Source organism: Protomyctophum parallelum (assembly GCF_964188405.1).
Source record: "Protomyctophum parallelum genome assembly, chromosome: 15".
In the NCBI taxonomy this organism is placed as follows: domain Eukaryota; kingdom Metazoa; phylum Chordata; class Actinopteri; order Myctophiformes; family Myctophidae; genus Protomyctophum; species Protomyctophum parallelum.
Genome location: NC_139710.1, coordinates 9722652 through 9738706, shown reverse-complemented (window position 1 = coordinate 9738706; position 16055 = coordinate 9722652). Strand labels below are relative to the sequence as shown.

General features: G+C 45.8%; 1 protein-coding gene across 1 annotated transcript in view; it reads right to left on the bottom strand.

Moving 5' to 3' along the window:
* Positions 1-479: 479 nt before the first annotated feature.
* The window catches only part of fam222aa (family with sequence similarity 222 member Aa), a 53174-nt gene continuing 37598 nt past the window's right edge, over positions 480-16055 (bottom strand). The window contains exon 3 of the mRNA XM_083783959.1: positions 480-2176. Within this exon, the coding sequence (XP_083640085.1) occupies positions 654-2176 (1523 nt within the window). The 3' untranslated portion in view covers positions 480-653. The remainder of the gene's footprint in view (positions 2177-16055) is intronic.

The following is a 16055-nucleotide window of genomic DNA, read 5'->3' as shown; positions in this document are numbered from 1 at the left end:
GTGTGTGTGTAGACAGGTATTTGTGACACACTGTTACCGAGTTTGGGAACAGCCCTAGAATTTGGCCCTTTGAGACCATCTCAGTGATGGCCATAACAGTGGCATTATCCTCAGCATTTGGAATACAGGTGGCGTATGCACTTCATGTCAACCTATGATTCTCATCACAAAGTCCAGGCAAGTAAAAGAAAACAAAAGAAAAGAAAAGAAAAAGAAAAAGAATCAATCCAAAATTCCTATTGGCAAACCACACAATGGAACATCTGGAGAATCTTGAAATCCCTTTTCTCCCCCACTGGTAATTCACTCCCACCTACAAGCTCTGGGATTCCCTCCGCCTGCCTCAAAGGCCGCCAAACCCAGGACACACACACACACACACACACACACACACACACACACACACACACACACACACACACACACACACACACACACACACACACACACACACACACAGAGCTGTTGATGCTCTCCTCTCAACAACCACGCTAGTTAAAGCAGTGACAATCTCAACAGATAAGTACCCGGAAAACAAAACAAAAAAAACAACAACAAAAAAACTCTTCCACTCTGTCCTTTTCACTCTGATTTTGCACTTCTCAATGTCTTATTTATTTATTTTCCCTCTCCTCTCCGGATTCGTTCCCCTCTTATCTGTAAACGGGGAGGCGGATATGTGCGTGCTGGTGGTCCAAAAGACGTGGCACAGACACAGTCTCATAGCCTTTCCCCAGCATCTGCTCCTTGATGCAAGGCGGGTGGATGTCGTTGATCAGGTACTCCAGAGACTGCAGGCTGCTGCTCAGCACAGAGGTGTTGCACATACTCCTGCTAGGCAGGCTACAGCACAGCCCTCCTCCGCTGTCTATTGCAGGGTGGTGATGGTGGTAATGGTGATGGTGATGGGGGTAACCCATCTCCCTGTGCCCCGTGGCCGGCCCTCCCGCCGAGGTCCCCAACAGCTCTTGGGGGTTGTAGCAGTCACTGTCAGGGGTCACCAGGACACTGTTCCAAGGCGGGGCAAAGTACTGGCCCACTGAGAAGTTGCCGTGCATTCCCACACAGTTCAACGGGGAGGAGCTGACCTTGTCCAGGCCACCTCCCCCACTGGCACTCGCTGTTAAGTGATAAGGTCTGGAGGATGAGGAGGAGACCTGCGCTGCCATAATCCCCCCTCCTTGAACACAGGTTTCAGGCGACTTACTGATTGCTCCGCCCCCTCCGCTGCCTCCACTGTACATACGGAGCACGGCCTGCTGCTGCTGCTGCTGTTGATGATGATGATGATGATGAGGATGATGATGATGATGTTGTTGTTGATGATGTTGTTGATGTTGCTGTTGTTGTTGTTGTTGTTGCTGTTTCTGCCAAAGGATGTAGTCCATGCTATCTGGGTAAACCCCAGCTTTCATGGCCTCTGCACTCGGGGCTGGCAGCCCTGCCCCTGCATACACCAGGTTCGCCTGGGGAACCATGCCCGCCACATAGCCCCCGCCTGAGGAGTTCGAGGAGACCCCCATGACAGCCGTGCCCTGCTTAGAGGGGCTGGAGTTGGGGGGCACTGTGGCAGTCCCCTGGCACACCTGCTGCAGAGCCTGGGCTTGGCAGTGCTGGTTGATCTGGTAGATGATGCTCTGGATGGAGGGGAGGTTGGATTGCGGGGGCAAGGCCAGACCTCGCCCCCCCGTGACAGGAATCACTGAGCCAGCTACAGTGACGTTAGGGGGGACTGAGAGCCCAGGGCCTTCGGGGGGCTTCGAGGGCCCAGTGTGGTATACAATTTGCCCGTGGCCATTGGCTAAAGTGCTACTACTAGGGGGCGGGTACGGGGCTACAGCTATGTGGGCTGGGGAGAGCTTAGTCCGTCTGCCTTCTGAGTTCTTGAGAACACCCTTTGAGGGGCCGAAGGTGGAAGTTGTTGACGACGCTGAGGATTTGATGATGGCGAGCAAGCCATGGTGGCCCCCTATGTGGATGTGTGGGTAGGGGCTATAACGCTGGCCTGTGGTGTCATATCCATTCACAGTCCGGTTAAGGTGCTTGTGCTGCGGGACCCTGATGTTAGTGGGGAAGATCTTGATGGACAAAGGGTTGTTGGCGGTCTTCTGGGCATAGGCGTCAAGCTCTGCCACAGTAGGATAGCGGGGGGAATGCATGGGGGTCACCAAGTCACCTGCAATAGAAAAAGGGAAAAACATTCAGTCAAGCAATGGATACAATAACACATAGATTGGTACATGTGAAGAGAAAGCTACAGGTAACGCAGGGCTTTTCATCAGCTAAAGGGCAGATACAGTAGTGGTGGAAGATGCACATTTAAATCAATAACTCTTTATAACCACTCAACCTGCATGAGTACCTCTAAAGCAGAATTAAATATATTTAAAAAAAGAGGGCTCCAGAATTGAAAACACAGCATACGCTGCCATGTGAATAAAACAACATGTAAACAGCACATTGCGGAAGGTCAAGCGCAAACCAGAGGGTCAGATTTTAAATCAGGACTGACATTCACTCATGTACTCCTCCATTTCAGCTCTCTCTTTTCACCTCATTTCCACACCCTCCCGTGGAAGTTCATCCCTAGACAAATGGATCTTTTTAAAAACTCATTCTGCCAAAGCCTGGCACCTAAGGCACTGTTAAATCAGTGCTTTGTGAAATTAATTCGGACTCTCTTTAGCATTGAATTGGGTTAGCCTTGGATACCAGGCAAGGATGGAAGGGGAGGGGAATAAAAGCTTGTTTAATTGCAGTGGCACATTTGAGATTTATAAGTAGTATCACTTACTGGGTCTTACCCTTGGCCACACAATTTCCACATTTATTCAACCCAGGAGTACATGCAGTAGAGACCCTCACAAAAACCCAATTAACCAGCTATAGGGAATTACTAGCCTGGTTTAAAGCTGAACTACATAGACTACAGCCTAGTCAAGTGTGTTAAGAGTATTATAGAAATATGCTTGAAAATTGAGATGGGCTTGATTTATATATTGAAAAGAGCATTTGTTTCAAGATATGGTAAATCAAGTGTTTCACCTCTAACTCTGCTTTCCCAAATGTTAACTTTTGTCTTGGTCTGGCAATAACATAGAATATTTAGTAGTATATGTCGGCTTCATTTCTTTTATCTACACAGGTACAATACAGAGTGTTAACTCAACTGAAATGACTCCTGTGTGGTTTTACAGCACTAAACCAAAATATGACTATTATCTGAAGCTGGAGCAATCAAGACTGTGTTTCAAATATAAATGATCAGACTGCAGGGAGGGATATGAAACTATCTCAAGGCCTAAAAGTTATGTCAATAGCATACGAGGAAGGTCACATTAGCCATGGCTTTTACTCAACAAGCCAAGGCTCAGCTATGGTGAATAAAGGTGGTATACAAGAAAATGTCCATTTCTAAAATAAAAAAAGCCCACCACGTGTCAGTGTTTGGGGGTAGGGCATGGAGGTGAGGGGCCGTGGCGAGATTGGATTTAAACGACATTATTCAGGCAATTTCATGGCTACTTAGCTCAGTGCAACAAAAAAGTGGGGGTTGGGGAAAGAACTCAATTTACAAGCAATATATCAACTGCCACAAATGACTTGCAACCCTTTCAAAAATGACATTTTTATGCAAAATCTAACAAAACATGCAAAAAATTAACTGCCATATCCATGCAGTCAGCAATTGTCCTGGCGACCTGAGGAGTCTGCAGGGTACAGGCTGAGAGTAGGACTCACTCCATTTCCTTCCCGATCACAAAGTCATTTAAAAGACACTCCACAGCCAAGCAGTCATTACAGATAGCAAGGGGAGTTCGTTTCTACAATCCAATGAGCCTCCAACTGTGAAAATGATTAAATCTACAAGATCCATATCATAAAATAAATAAATTGCAAGTTTAAAGCAGAACAGCGAACCATTCGTGATTTTAAATTTCCCAAAGCAAAATTTAGAGGAAGATCATTTTGTAGCACAATCTATTTGGTCCATCCTACATATTGCATGAATAAAAGGAAAGAAGTTGGAGTTCCAAAACAGAAATACAATATTTCACTTCATTTAAAATGAAAACCGATCCCTTTCATGTAAAAAATCTGACTTAGCTTTAATGACTTCTTTTTAATGAGAGTGAATGAACCTGGTACCATCCAAATGGGTTAGACTGAAATGGCCAGGCTGGCCTATCCGAGATCTAACCAAGTGCACTGAGGCGAAGCACTGCTTATCAACAGCAGTGCCATTTGCTTTGATGTTGTGACTGGCAGTGGGGAAACTGACAGAAGACTTATTTCATTTGCTCTGAAGAGAAAAACATGCTCATTTCAAAGCACACTGCTGGTCCACATGCAAATGGTACGCCAGCATTTTTTTCTGATCTCCTTTACATGAGGGCAAAAAAAACATCTTTGATCATCACATGGTCTAAATGAGGAGATACTGGGCTTTGGCATATCAAGGGCCTACACCCTGCCACCCCTACCCCCCCCAGCTGCAATATGCCCATCATTCCACCTAATTACTGCCACATGAGGGGAAAAAAACTATAAAAACAGCCAGGAAATTCATTAAAGGGTGGCTAATTCTATTCCTTCTCACTGACTGAGTCCATATTTTCCACGCCTGAGCCTGCATTTCTTCTGTATAGTGGAGAGAGCCCTCTCGCTACCATCTTTCCCAGCTTGGCCCTTGTTTGTCAATAGGCAGAGCCTTTGGCACACCAACCTGGCATCAAAGGGTTTCACACTTCACAGGCCACAGGGATTAGAGGCCTTTCAGGCCCACAAAACCCATCTCAGCTCCACAAAGGCTTCCGGTTATTAGAACCCACAGGCATAAAGGAAGCAGAGGTGGAGGAGGAGGCAAATGAGCATCTGGATGCTTCTGATTCCAGCTTCCTCTTTTTTCCATTTAAGTTCCATGGTATACATTTTATAGCAAAGTTGATTACAGTAATACGGTACCAAAGTATGACCACAAACCAAGGGAGTCCATTCACTCTCAAACACATCTAGTCAAACAACCACACACACACACACACACACACACACACACACACACACACACACACACACACACACACACACACACACACACACACACACACACACACACACACACACACACACACACACACACACACACACACACACACACACACACTACTGTGCACTTGATGTGCTTGGCCTTCTCACTGTGGGATCAGTGAAGACAGGGGAGGTTAAAGGAGAGGGGCTCTTTTTAGGCTGCTGGTGTTGTGTGACTGATTGGCTCAGGCTGCACTAGATCACAGTCATGAGAAGCAGTGTACAGATGGTGCTTGCTGATAAACATCCTGCAAGGCACTCAGCTCTGCCTCCTCCTCCATGTGATCCCTCACCTCTTTACAGGGCTGTGGGCTTCCGGCACATATACATACACATACTGTAGTGTATACACACACTCCTTGGTTGCACGTGCAAATGTAGATAAAATGGTAAATGGTAAATGGTGCATTTATATAGCACCTTTATCCAAGGCGCTTTACATAGATTGTGCATTACATTCACCCATTCATACACCAATTGCGGCGGAAGCCATGCAAGGTACCAACCAGCACATCGGGAGCAATTGGGGGTTCAGTGTCTTGCCCAAGGACACTTCGACATGTAGACAGGAGGAGCCGGGATTCGAACCGCCGACCCATGGATCATTGGACGACCTGCTCTACCTCTTGAGCCACAGTCGCCCCACAGTAGATAAACAACAACAAAAACACTAATGTGCAATATACACAAAAATACACACATACCGGTAATGCAAAGTAAATTCCTGTGCCAATTTACCCATTTATAACTCAGAGTGTACAAATGTAACCAAAAGGACCCTTACAGGTCTATTTGGTTGTATTTGCGCATGCGTGTGCGTGTGCGAGCGCACACACACACACACACACACACACACACCCGACCTCCAGCTGCAGATGTGTATTTCACATGTTGTTATCCTCTGTTCGGTGTTCTCTCATGAAATGTAGGGCAGGGACAACAACAGGTGCCAGTGCAGGCGACAGCCTGCAATGCCTCCTGGGCTAAATGCTTCACACTCGCTTCATTTCGACATGCGACAGCCTTGTAAGGATTAATTATTCCCCCTGGGGATAGAAGAATACGCTTTCTCCCTTCCTGAGAGCGGGAGGTGCCGTGCTCTCACGTGCACACTGCACACATGAAACAGATTAACTGAACAGGGGAACCTGGACCAACACGGTTTACATATAGGCCTAGTGTGTGTGTGTGTGTGTGTGTGTGTGTGTGTGCGTGCGTGCGAGCGAGCGATATATATATATATACTAGAATTTCACGGCCGCTTTGCGGCCGCTCATCCCAGAGTTACTTTGCCGCGCACTATGGGAAGAAGGAAATTGCGGGAGTTGACTCCACATGTAGTAACGGATGGGTTATTAGTTATTATTACTAGTCCTTACCCGTTGTATGGACAATTTCCCCCCATAAATATATTTAATTTCTCTTCATTTTAACTTGTATAATATATTTGTATACACACAGATGTAACACATACGTGGAGACATTTGAAAGGTGAAGAGCCCCCGCATTGAATGGCATTTGTATGTCTGTTAAATGTGAGAGTGTAAATGGGTCAATTGTATACGCTGTCTCTGAGTTACATGAGACCCCCGTTACTATTGTAAAAGCAGTAGCGAAACACACACGCGCGTGGCGAAAGTACACACACGCACACACACACACACACACGTGCGTTGCGAAAGTAGCGAGACACACACACACACACACGTGCGCGTGTCGAAAGTACACACACACACGTGCGTTGCGAAAGTATAGCTGCGTGCAGTAGCTCATGTGTACGGCACGGCGAAGGAGGTGGTGAGGAGGGAGCGGACAGTGTGGTGTCGAAACAGATGTTGCGCGGAAAACTGTGTCCCAGTATTAATCAGTGACCGTCCCAAAATGCAATTCACTTGTGACACTGGTGACATGTGATTTCCGGGGAGAGGAGTTTTGCCGCCCTGTGGCCACGGGGGGTACTGCGCCCTGGGTGCGTTTTTGCATTTTGAATTCACTAATAAATTCATTATTAATCATTAATGTGTGAAATCGAAAAAAGGGCTTCGTTACGCCCTCCATATTATTATGGTAAAGTATGTGTGACAAGTGGGAGTGATTTGGTGCAGGCAGTGTGGAGCTATGAGTGTTTCTGACAGACAGACACACACACAGACACACACACACACACACACAGACATTGTTAGAATTATAGTATGATGATGTGTCCTTATAGTGTAGTGTAGTGTAGTCAACACATTATGGCTCATACACACTGCCCGGTATTTGCTCCGATTATGCTGTCGGGGAGCATTTTTGGCGCTGGCCGACAAAACCCCTGATCTGACGTTACTGGTAGATCGTGATCTACCTTTTGGGCACCGCTTAACTCAACCTTTTTTGTCCCAGGGCACACTTTTCATAGCCTAAAAATCTCGGGGCACACCTAGATATACGGTTTGTGTACACTGTATATATACCGGTGTGTATATATAGTAAATATATAGTAAATATATATATTATATATAATATATATATAATATATATAAATATATATATATATATAGAATATTAGTGGTCCATGACATGAAAATGTTTGAGAACCACTGCTGTAAAACAACATTGGACAATGATGTTTGACAGTCAGCAATATTGTTGCTTATTCTAGATTTATTTTCTGACTTTTTCGGATTTTCTGACTTGATCTGGCCAGTTAACATTTTCATAGACCTGGTTGCTTGTTTCCCTCTCAGTCAATGTGGCAACCCTGGTCAATGCCGTGTTGACTGTTGTGGTTCTGTATGATGATTTAGCTTAGCACACAACAGCTAGGAGGATGCAGCAGGCTGATGCCGTCATGTTTAACAGTATTTTGCGCAATGTATGTCCCCGAATTTATGGATATGGACTTATGGCTCCATCGCTGCCTCTTTCTTTAGTAGAAGTAGAAATTTAACGTGTTGCTGACTGTTTACCTCCCTCTCACACGTGCGCGCACACACACACACACACACAAACACACACACACACACACACACAGCTGACGTCCTCTCCCACCGACGTCAGCTGTTCATTTATCTCCTTATTCATACACGCTTTGAGCTGAGAGAAGCTATAAAGCGCCTTTTAAATATGACAATGCTGTATATATATCAGCTGCACAGTTCAGGCTTAAATCCGCGCTGCAGTGTTGTGTGTGTGTGGGACACGGGGTAGTGTTGTGTGTGTGTGTGTGTGTGCGTGCAATCAGAAGTACTGGCAGTAGCGAAATAACAAACGCGATCTGTCTAATCGTAGTAGTTAGGCACAAACCAAGTATTTTCTAAGAACAATGTTGATGTAACTAAGACATTCGCTGAGCGAGCTATATTTTAAATACAGAGATTTAGAAGGAATAAGCGAAATGGTTAGGCGACTATTCCCCCTTCCGTGAGGTAAGGTTTCTCTGCGGAGTGCGGAGAGGGAGATCCATAGGGGAGATCACATTACAGCAGCCGTTCCTGTGTTGTGTGTCTGGGCAGAAGGGGAGGGGCTGGCCACATCTTTTGATTGGCTGATGGCCACGGCCACATCTTTTCATTGGTTAGAGGCCACACTTTTTCACACGTGACAACTTTACTAATGTTATAATAGATATATATATATATATATATATATATAAAAGGAGGAAGAAGAGGGGGAAAAAACACCTTAATTTCCACGTGAAAGCAATGTAAACAAACCAAGCGAGCACGCGATTGAATTGCCAAGAGAGAGGATAAAAGCCGAGGCAATGCATGCATCAGTTCTGAGAGATCACACGCCAGGGAGCGGAGATGGCAGGGAGGCAATTAATGGGCTGACCTTCGTCCTTAATCACCTAGTGCCTGGCACACAATGCCCATGTGTCAGAGCAGCACATCTCTAAATGCCACCCCTCATTAGCACAATGCACCTAGTGAGAGAGGGTATCTGTGTGAGCGCTGTTTGCACTCTCCAGCGCTCAGCAGCGAGATAGCACGGCGAGGGTCGGATAACATGGCGGTGTGGAGCTGGACGGAGCGGCAGAAGGCCATGATATGATCTAGAAATCCCATTTCACTTGGAGGATGGGCCCCTCCTGTCTCTCCATTTTTGATTGGCAGAAAGCTCCCCAAGCGCGTCGTCCTTGGTGTACCCTGTGCTGTCACTATGATAGTGTGCGTGTGCGCACGCACACGTGTGTGTGTGTGTGTGTGTGTGTGTGTGTGTGTGTGTTTGGGGAAGGGGGGGGGGGGTACTCAATTCTGAACACTCAATTAACACTCCTTTAATTAGCCAGCAGTACATTTTGAATTCTGATGAACTAATTTCCTTGGTGTGAGGGCGTAATAGGTGGAGGGGGGGGCTGGTAAAGATTAGGTCCACTGGGTAGAAAACAGCAATAAAGAGGGAAGTGGTTAGATTAGACTGTAAAAAAAATCCATTAAATTTGGTGCACTTCTTCCAAGTGAGAGGTCAAATCGTGTTGATCACATGAAGCTGAAGCAGACAGCGCAAGCATGAGAGCAGGGAGTTAGGTGAGGTGGAGGAGGTGGGGGGGAGATAGTGAGGGAGTGGGGGAAAAGAGAGGAGATAGGGAGTCAGAGGCTGTGTGAGAGTGCAGTATCAAATCCAGAGGAGCATGAGAATGCTTTGCATTTTAATTAGAGGTTTAAATGAATATGCAGAGGGAAAAGCCAGAGAGAACTGCCTGAAATGCCCTTGCTCCCATTTATTAGCGTGTGCAAGTGTTCTAAAATGATGAGCAGCTTGGAGAAATCTCTACTTATTATTAGTGAATCCAACACATCAAATGTTGGCCTGCCCTACACACAGAGAGCAGAAGAAACTAAAATGCTCTTTTAAAGTACAGGGGAGACCACTTTGGTCGCACTGCAATTATGTTTTCACAGAACAATGAGCACATAACACAAATTAACTTTGTCCAAACAAACAGAGCTGTCTGGGGTAACGACAGGAGCAGAGATTCCCAAAGAGATGAGAGAGAAAACAAGAGGTCAGCCACAGTGCAACTTCAGCCAGGATCACTGGTAGCATTTCCTCCAGAGACAGCCCCTGTCAAATGTGCATGAACAGTCAACAGCCAACAAGCTCACAGAGGACGTTAGCCACTGTGTGTCCTCTAAATCTATGCCATGCTAATCTTCCCTTTCCAAATAATCTTTCTGCATATTCAATCTATTCTCCGCAGACTGACACTTTGCCCTTTCCACCTCATTGTTATGAAGCTATTTAAATTAATTATTAATGGCTGCATGGAATGGTCTCCAAATCCGTCATGCCTGAATCGCTCACTTTGGGAAAAGTTTTGACTTGTTAAATGCACTGCAGTTCAGAATGGACAGATTTTAAGTTATTGTTCCATGGAGGAACCCTTGACCTGTGCCCATTGTCGAGTTCTCTGCAGATAGCATCGGGGTCTATGACATCCTCTCCCCACCTCCGTTAGCATGCCGGACAAAAGGAGGGCTGTAAAAGGACGCGCAGGCGGGGGGAAGCCAGAGGCAGCTTTGCGTCCTGAACAATACCTGCCTTGTGCTAATGGAGGTGTCATCTGGCACAGGGCTGATTAGTCAGCGATTACAGCCAGGCCTCAATTGTCGTGACAACTGCTGCAAACACAATTGGCCCTGATAGAGCCAGCTGTTTGGTCCTGTGCAATTAACCCTGCATCCCACTCATCTCCGGCGGTGAGCTGCCTCTAATTGACTATTGGGCACACAAAGCAGGGGCTGTCGGCTAGACCCCCTGGACAGTGACCCCCCCCCTCCGCTGAGGTAGAAATGATAATAATAGAGGTGTCCTGCAGACTAGGCCGCCAGTCAATCAAAGCCTCAGTGCCCCACAGGAGCTTCCTGAGGAGAGAGAGAGAGAGAGAGAGAGAGAGAGAGCAGGGAGAGCAGAGAAAACACGTGTATGAGCCAGTGATCAACAGAGTAGAGCAGCCTTGCAGGGGGCAGACATGTTGAATATGCCCTAAGCCAGAGTACTAATCAATTCAAGTGCACGTGGGGGGAAATGAGAACCCTGCTGCTAGCTTGACAACAGAAATCCCATTTTTAGGAACCCTCATTTCCCTCAATCCATCTCAAGGTTGATTTCCTGAATGGCAACACGGAAGAAAGATTGGAGGCAATTTGGAAGGCAGGTTATGTTATCTATAATTGCAAAGATACAAATCTAACTGCGATTGCCCTATTTGGTTCACTGTTGCCTGTGTCATCATATTCATCAAACAAATGCATGTCTGTAGATGATGGAAATCTATGGCTCACCTCAGACTCCTATCTGTGTTCTCTAGAGGCATGGAGTTTAGATTGCTTCACATACATACATAAAGAGGTTGACTGGTAAATGGAATGAATACAAATTATTTTTTATTTGCAAACCATTTCTTCTTACGCCTTTGATGGCAATTGGATAATTTGAGGCATTTTGTTCCAAAAATGTGTTTTGCAAAAATCCCCCTGTTGGTGGCGCTATAACAGGCCAATGTGAAAAGGGTGGGATTTATTCCTCAGCCAAGTAGGAAAGTGCGTGAAAAATGTCACGTAAATTGCACACTGCGGTCCCCATGATTTGAGGCTTTTTGTTCACAACTGGCCAATCCTGCAAACTTTGGAAGCCAATATTAGCCAATTAGGATGAAATTTGAAATATTGGACAGATCCGTCTTGAGCACATGACTATAGAGATACTGTGTAACGATTTGCGGGATTTTTGGACAAAATCTGGAGGAGTAATATAAAAATAAATGTTTTACAAAGATTCGGCCTCCTGGTGGCATTATAAAAGGAACAATGCAGGTCAAAGGTTTTTCCTTGGCCTCTAGGGAGTGTGCATGCAACGTTTCACACAGATCGGTGCAGTTATAGCAGGCCGTTCTGGAAAACTTGGGGCAGAGGTTCGTCGTTGGCATCCAGGGAGTGTGTGTGTGCAAAGTTTAGCATCAACCGGGTTTTAACGGTGCCGGAGATTAGCTGGTAACAGACCGACAGACGGACGGACGGACGGACGGACAGACACACCCACGGACAGACGGACGAACAGACAGATTGCAAAACAGACTCTCCCCATGCCTTCGGCCTGGTGGAGACGATAAACTCAAAGGTGGACAGAAAGCGGTCCTACAGGGGGCGACATACTGCAATCACAGATTGGATTTTTAAGCACCACCATGATTCACCAATGGAGATGAACATGAGCGCTAAGGGCTTTCTGCAATCTGCACACTGATCCATCACAGCCACACAGTCATGGCTCAATGTCAAAAATGGATTTAGCCATTACAATGGGAGATAAAGAAATAAAAAATAAAGCCTTGCTTGGACATGACTCCCAAATCTAATATTTTATTTCATTAAAGCAAATCTCATCTAATCAATCTATTTCCTGCCTATAAGCAGACAGAAGAAATTCAAAATTGAGAGCCTAATTTGCTCTAGTTCATCGTCACACAGTCGAAGCCTGAAGTACTAGGTCCTTTTAGCTAACCTCTGGTGGAATAGTACATGTGTTAGTACAGTGTGCTGGGGATGAGATAAGAGCCACCGTTACAGATAATGGTTAAGATGTAGCAGGGTGGAAAACAGAAAACATAAACAGTGTCAGTTACTATCTATCTGAACAACGTTTGATTAAAACCAGCTTGATTTAGTTTCAAAGATATGTATCATGAACATTTGTGTACCTCGTGATAATCGACAAACGTGATTAAAAATCCTAATTGGGTTTATACTATAAAAGGGTTTCTGCAAAGAAATATAAAAAGGTTATATAGCTATGGTACTGTTGTGTTCACATTTTCTCGTTAGAATTTATCTCTAAAAGCAGATGTTACTGAATCAACCATGAAAATTAATTAGGTGGTTTGATGTGGCAACCTCATGCTCCTTCCAGACAGACCTGCTTTTTATGGGCTGTAGGGGAAATTACTGAGAATTGATTGATCCTGAAGGACCCCTCTGTACACATGGTGTGGCAGACAACACACACACACACACACACACACACACACACACACACACACACACACACACACACACACACACACACACAGCTGATCCAAGCAGTCACTCCATGAATGTCACCTCTACTACTTCTTCTTCTTCTTACTGTATTGTCAGCCATAAATCATCAAAATCCCTGATGATAAGTTAAGCTTTGTGTGTGTAAAAGCTCAATGTCACCATCACTAATGAGTATGTAAAATTACGACAATACTGTTGGTTCATGTCAATTCATGTGTTTTAGTATTAATAAGGAAGATAGGCTGCCTCATTTAACATGTTTGTCTTCCAAGATTCATTTTACCGCCATCTTCTTAATCACTTAATCACTAATCACCTGGCATATACTTTGACGTACAGCGAAAAGCTAAAATAGCCCTATTTGCAATCTCACAATACGTCTTTTAACATTAAAAGATAAATCATTTTTGATTCTTTTGCCTATGAAGACATGCCCAATATACATTAAGTTGAAAGTGATTTTAATGGAACCATGACACGAGTACATACATGGCGTACCATTAATAGACTAGGTGGGGTAAAAAGACACAGGTTTTCTTTTAACTTCCCCCATAAAACAACAATGCACTACACAAACAAACCGTTCGCTTAATCAAAAGGCCATTGATATATAAATCTTCTGGTTTGCTCTCTCCTTCCTTCTCTACACTTTACCTCCTTTCTATATTTCTTTTTGCATTCTCTGTACTATTCTCTTGCTTTACCCTCCTCCCTTGTCTCCTCTGTCTCCCTCACCGAGTAAGTGAGTTTCATTGGGGGTGCTTGCCGGGCGAAATCACCTCAGGGCGAACACTTTATTATCTGTAGTCAAAGCGTCACCACAAATACCATTCTACACACACAAGTGTCACTTTCCATTTGTCTGTGCTCTGGCTGCATTAGGCGAGCCTAGCCTGCCCAGAGCCTTGTCTCTGACACGCCGAGCAGAGGAAAACCAACAGCGTGGGAAAGGACACGTCCTGCATTCCTGCCCCATTAACAACACTGACACCACCACAACAGACCAGTTGTCCCTACATAGCATCGCTAGCATCATCATCAGCGTTTAGAGGTATAGAGATGACGATAACGCAAAACACAAAACTCAACAAAAGGTGAGTAATTTAACAGATCTATGTTAAAGCACATTCATTTGTCCTGTCCCGTTTCATTTCTCCGGGGGCCAATTCATCTCGGTGTTCTGCTATAAAAAAAAGTGTGGTATGTTTGGAAGAGAATCAAACAGAAAGGAGATGAGGTTAATGTATGTGTTAATTACAGACGATAGGGCTGACTGGCCCTGCTTGGCCAGCAAGAACAACATCAGCGGGTGGCTAAGCAGGGCCCGCTTTGAGCCACAGAGGAATGCAGGCCAGTCAGCAGCCATGTCAGGCCTATCGCAGGACAGTCACGCACTACACAAAAAGGAAAGTGGGGCAACATGTTTACCCCACAATACACGCAAACTCCCCACAAACAAAACTGTCACACAGAATAAGCCCTGCAGCGTGTTTGTTCCCATGACAGCCCGAAATGGCATTTCAACAGAAGAATAAATAAAAAAAATAACAACCCTGAAAATCTCACACTGAATAGAGCCCACAGCCACGACCTCATTTCAAGCCTGAGCTTCACGAGGCTCTTTCCATTTGTAATAATTTATGGCCCTGCATGGCCAACATAATAGATTAGAAATGGGGGGAAAATTGACCATATTCATCACACGGCTGTTCTCTGGTTAATAATCAAGTCTGGCCGAGGGGCCCTATGCGGTGGTACAGTGCATGGTTCTTTATAGACAGGGGCACATGGGCCCTCTGTGGACCGACTATGACGAGCCTGCCTGCGGGCTTGCCTGGGCCACCCTCATTGTGCACACAGCATGGTCTAGAAAGCAGAGCTTTATCAGCAAATAACCGAGTCAGCACAAGCGGCGGCCCGGTTATGCGTTGCGACTGGCACACCAGCCGATATTGTCATGTGCGATTAGGCCTGTGCTCAGAAGCCTGTGAACTCATTCCTATGGCATCAGAGTCAGCCACACCCCTTGCACTCTCCTCCATATATCCCTGCCCCTCTTCTGCCTCCTCTCCCCCTCGAGGCTTTAGGATTTTGTGTTAACGTCCAACACCCATCCCTACTATGCACACGCGCACGCACGCACGCACACACGCACGCACGCAAGCCGCACATACACACACACACACACACACACACACACACACACTATGGACTATGCCCTCACACAGGCCTTTCTAAGGAGCTCTGCTCCAGTGCAAAATGACAGAGAGCCCAAAACACAACACAGACTGGTTTCATTTGGTTTCATTTCCAAAACAAAAGCCTTTGGAGCCTAATTAACCCTGGCCACGTCCAGAGGGGCCGTCCGCAGGTCAGAGCGCACTGCTGCACCAACAAGCCCCATTCTGCCAGTTGTTCTGTCTCAACACACCTCTGCAATGACAGGGCTGATAGAGAGGAACAAACAGGAGAGGCTGCAGAGAGAGACTCACTCTGGGGGCCAGCAGCCCTGCAAGAGACTCCAGGAAGAGGAAGCAGAGAGTCAAATGGGAGAGGACACGAGGGAGACGTGGGACACATGAAGCCGAGAAAAAAAACACACGGCAACAAAAATAAAACAAGCAGAAATCCTGACCTGAGATATTTATGCTGGGATTCTCCCGGTCATGGTCATGTCTTAAGAGACTGTGTCACACACTGCTGGGCTACTTCCTCACAAGTCTACATGCGGAGGCGATTGCCGCCGGCAAACACATTCGTACAGACACTAAGGCACACCACACAGTCACAACGCACACGCACACACACACACGTACATACGTACGTACGCACGTACGTAAGTAAAGGGGGTAGAGGACCTGAGAGGTAGAGATCCTAAGAGCATACAGAGATAAGAGAGGAACCAGAGCACTGAGAACAGCAGAAGGGAAGAGAGAGGGA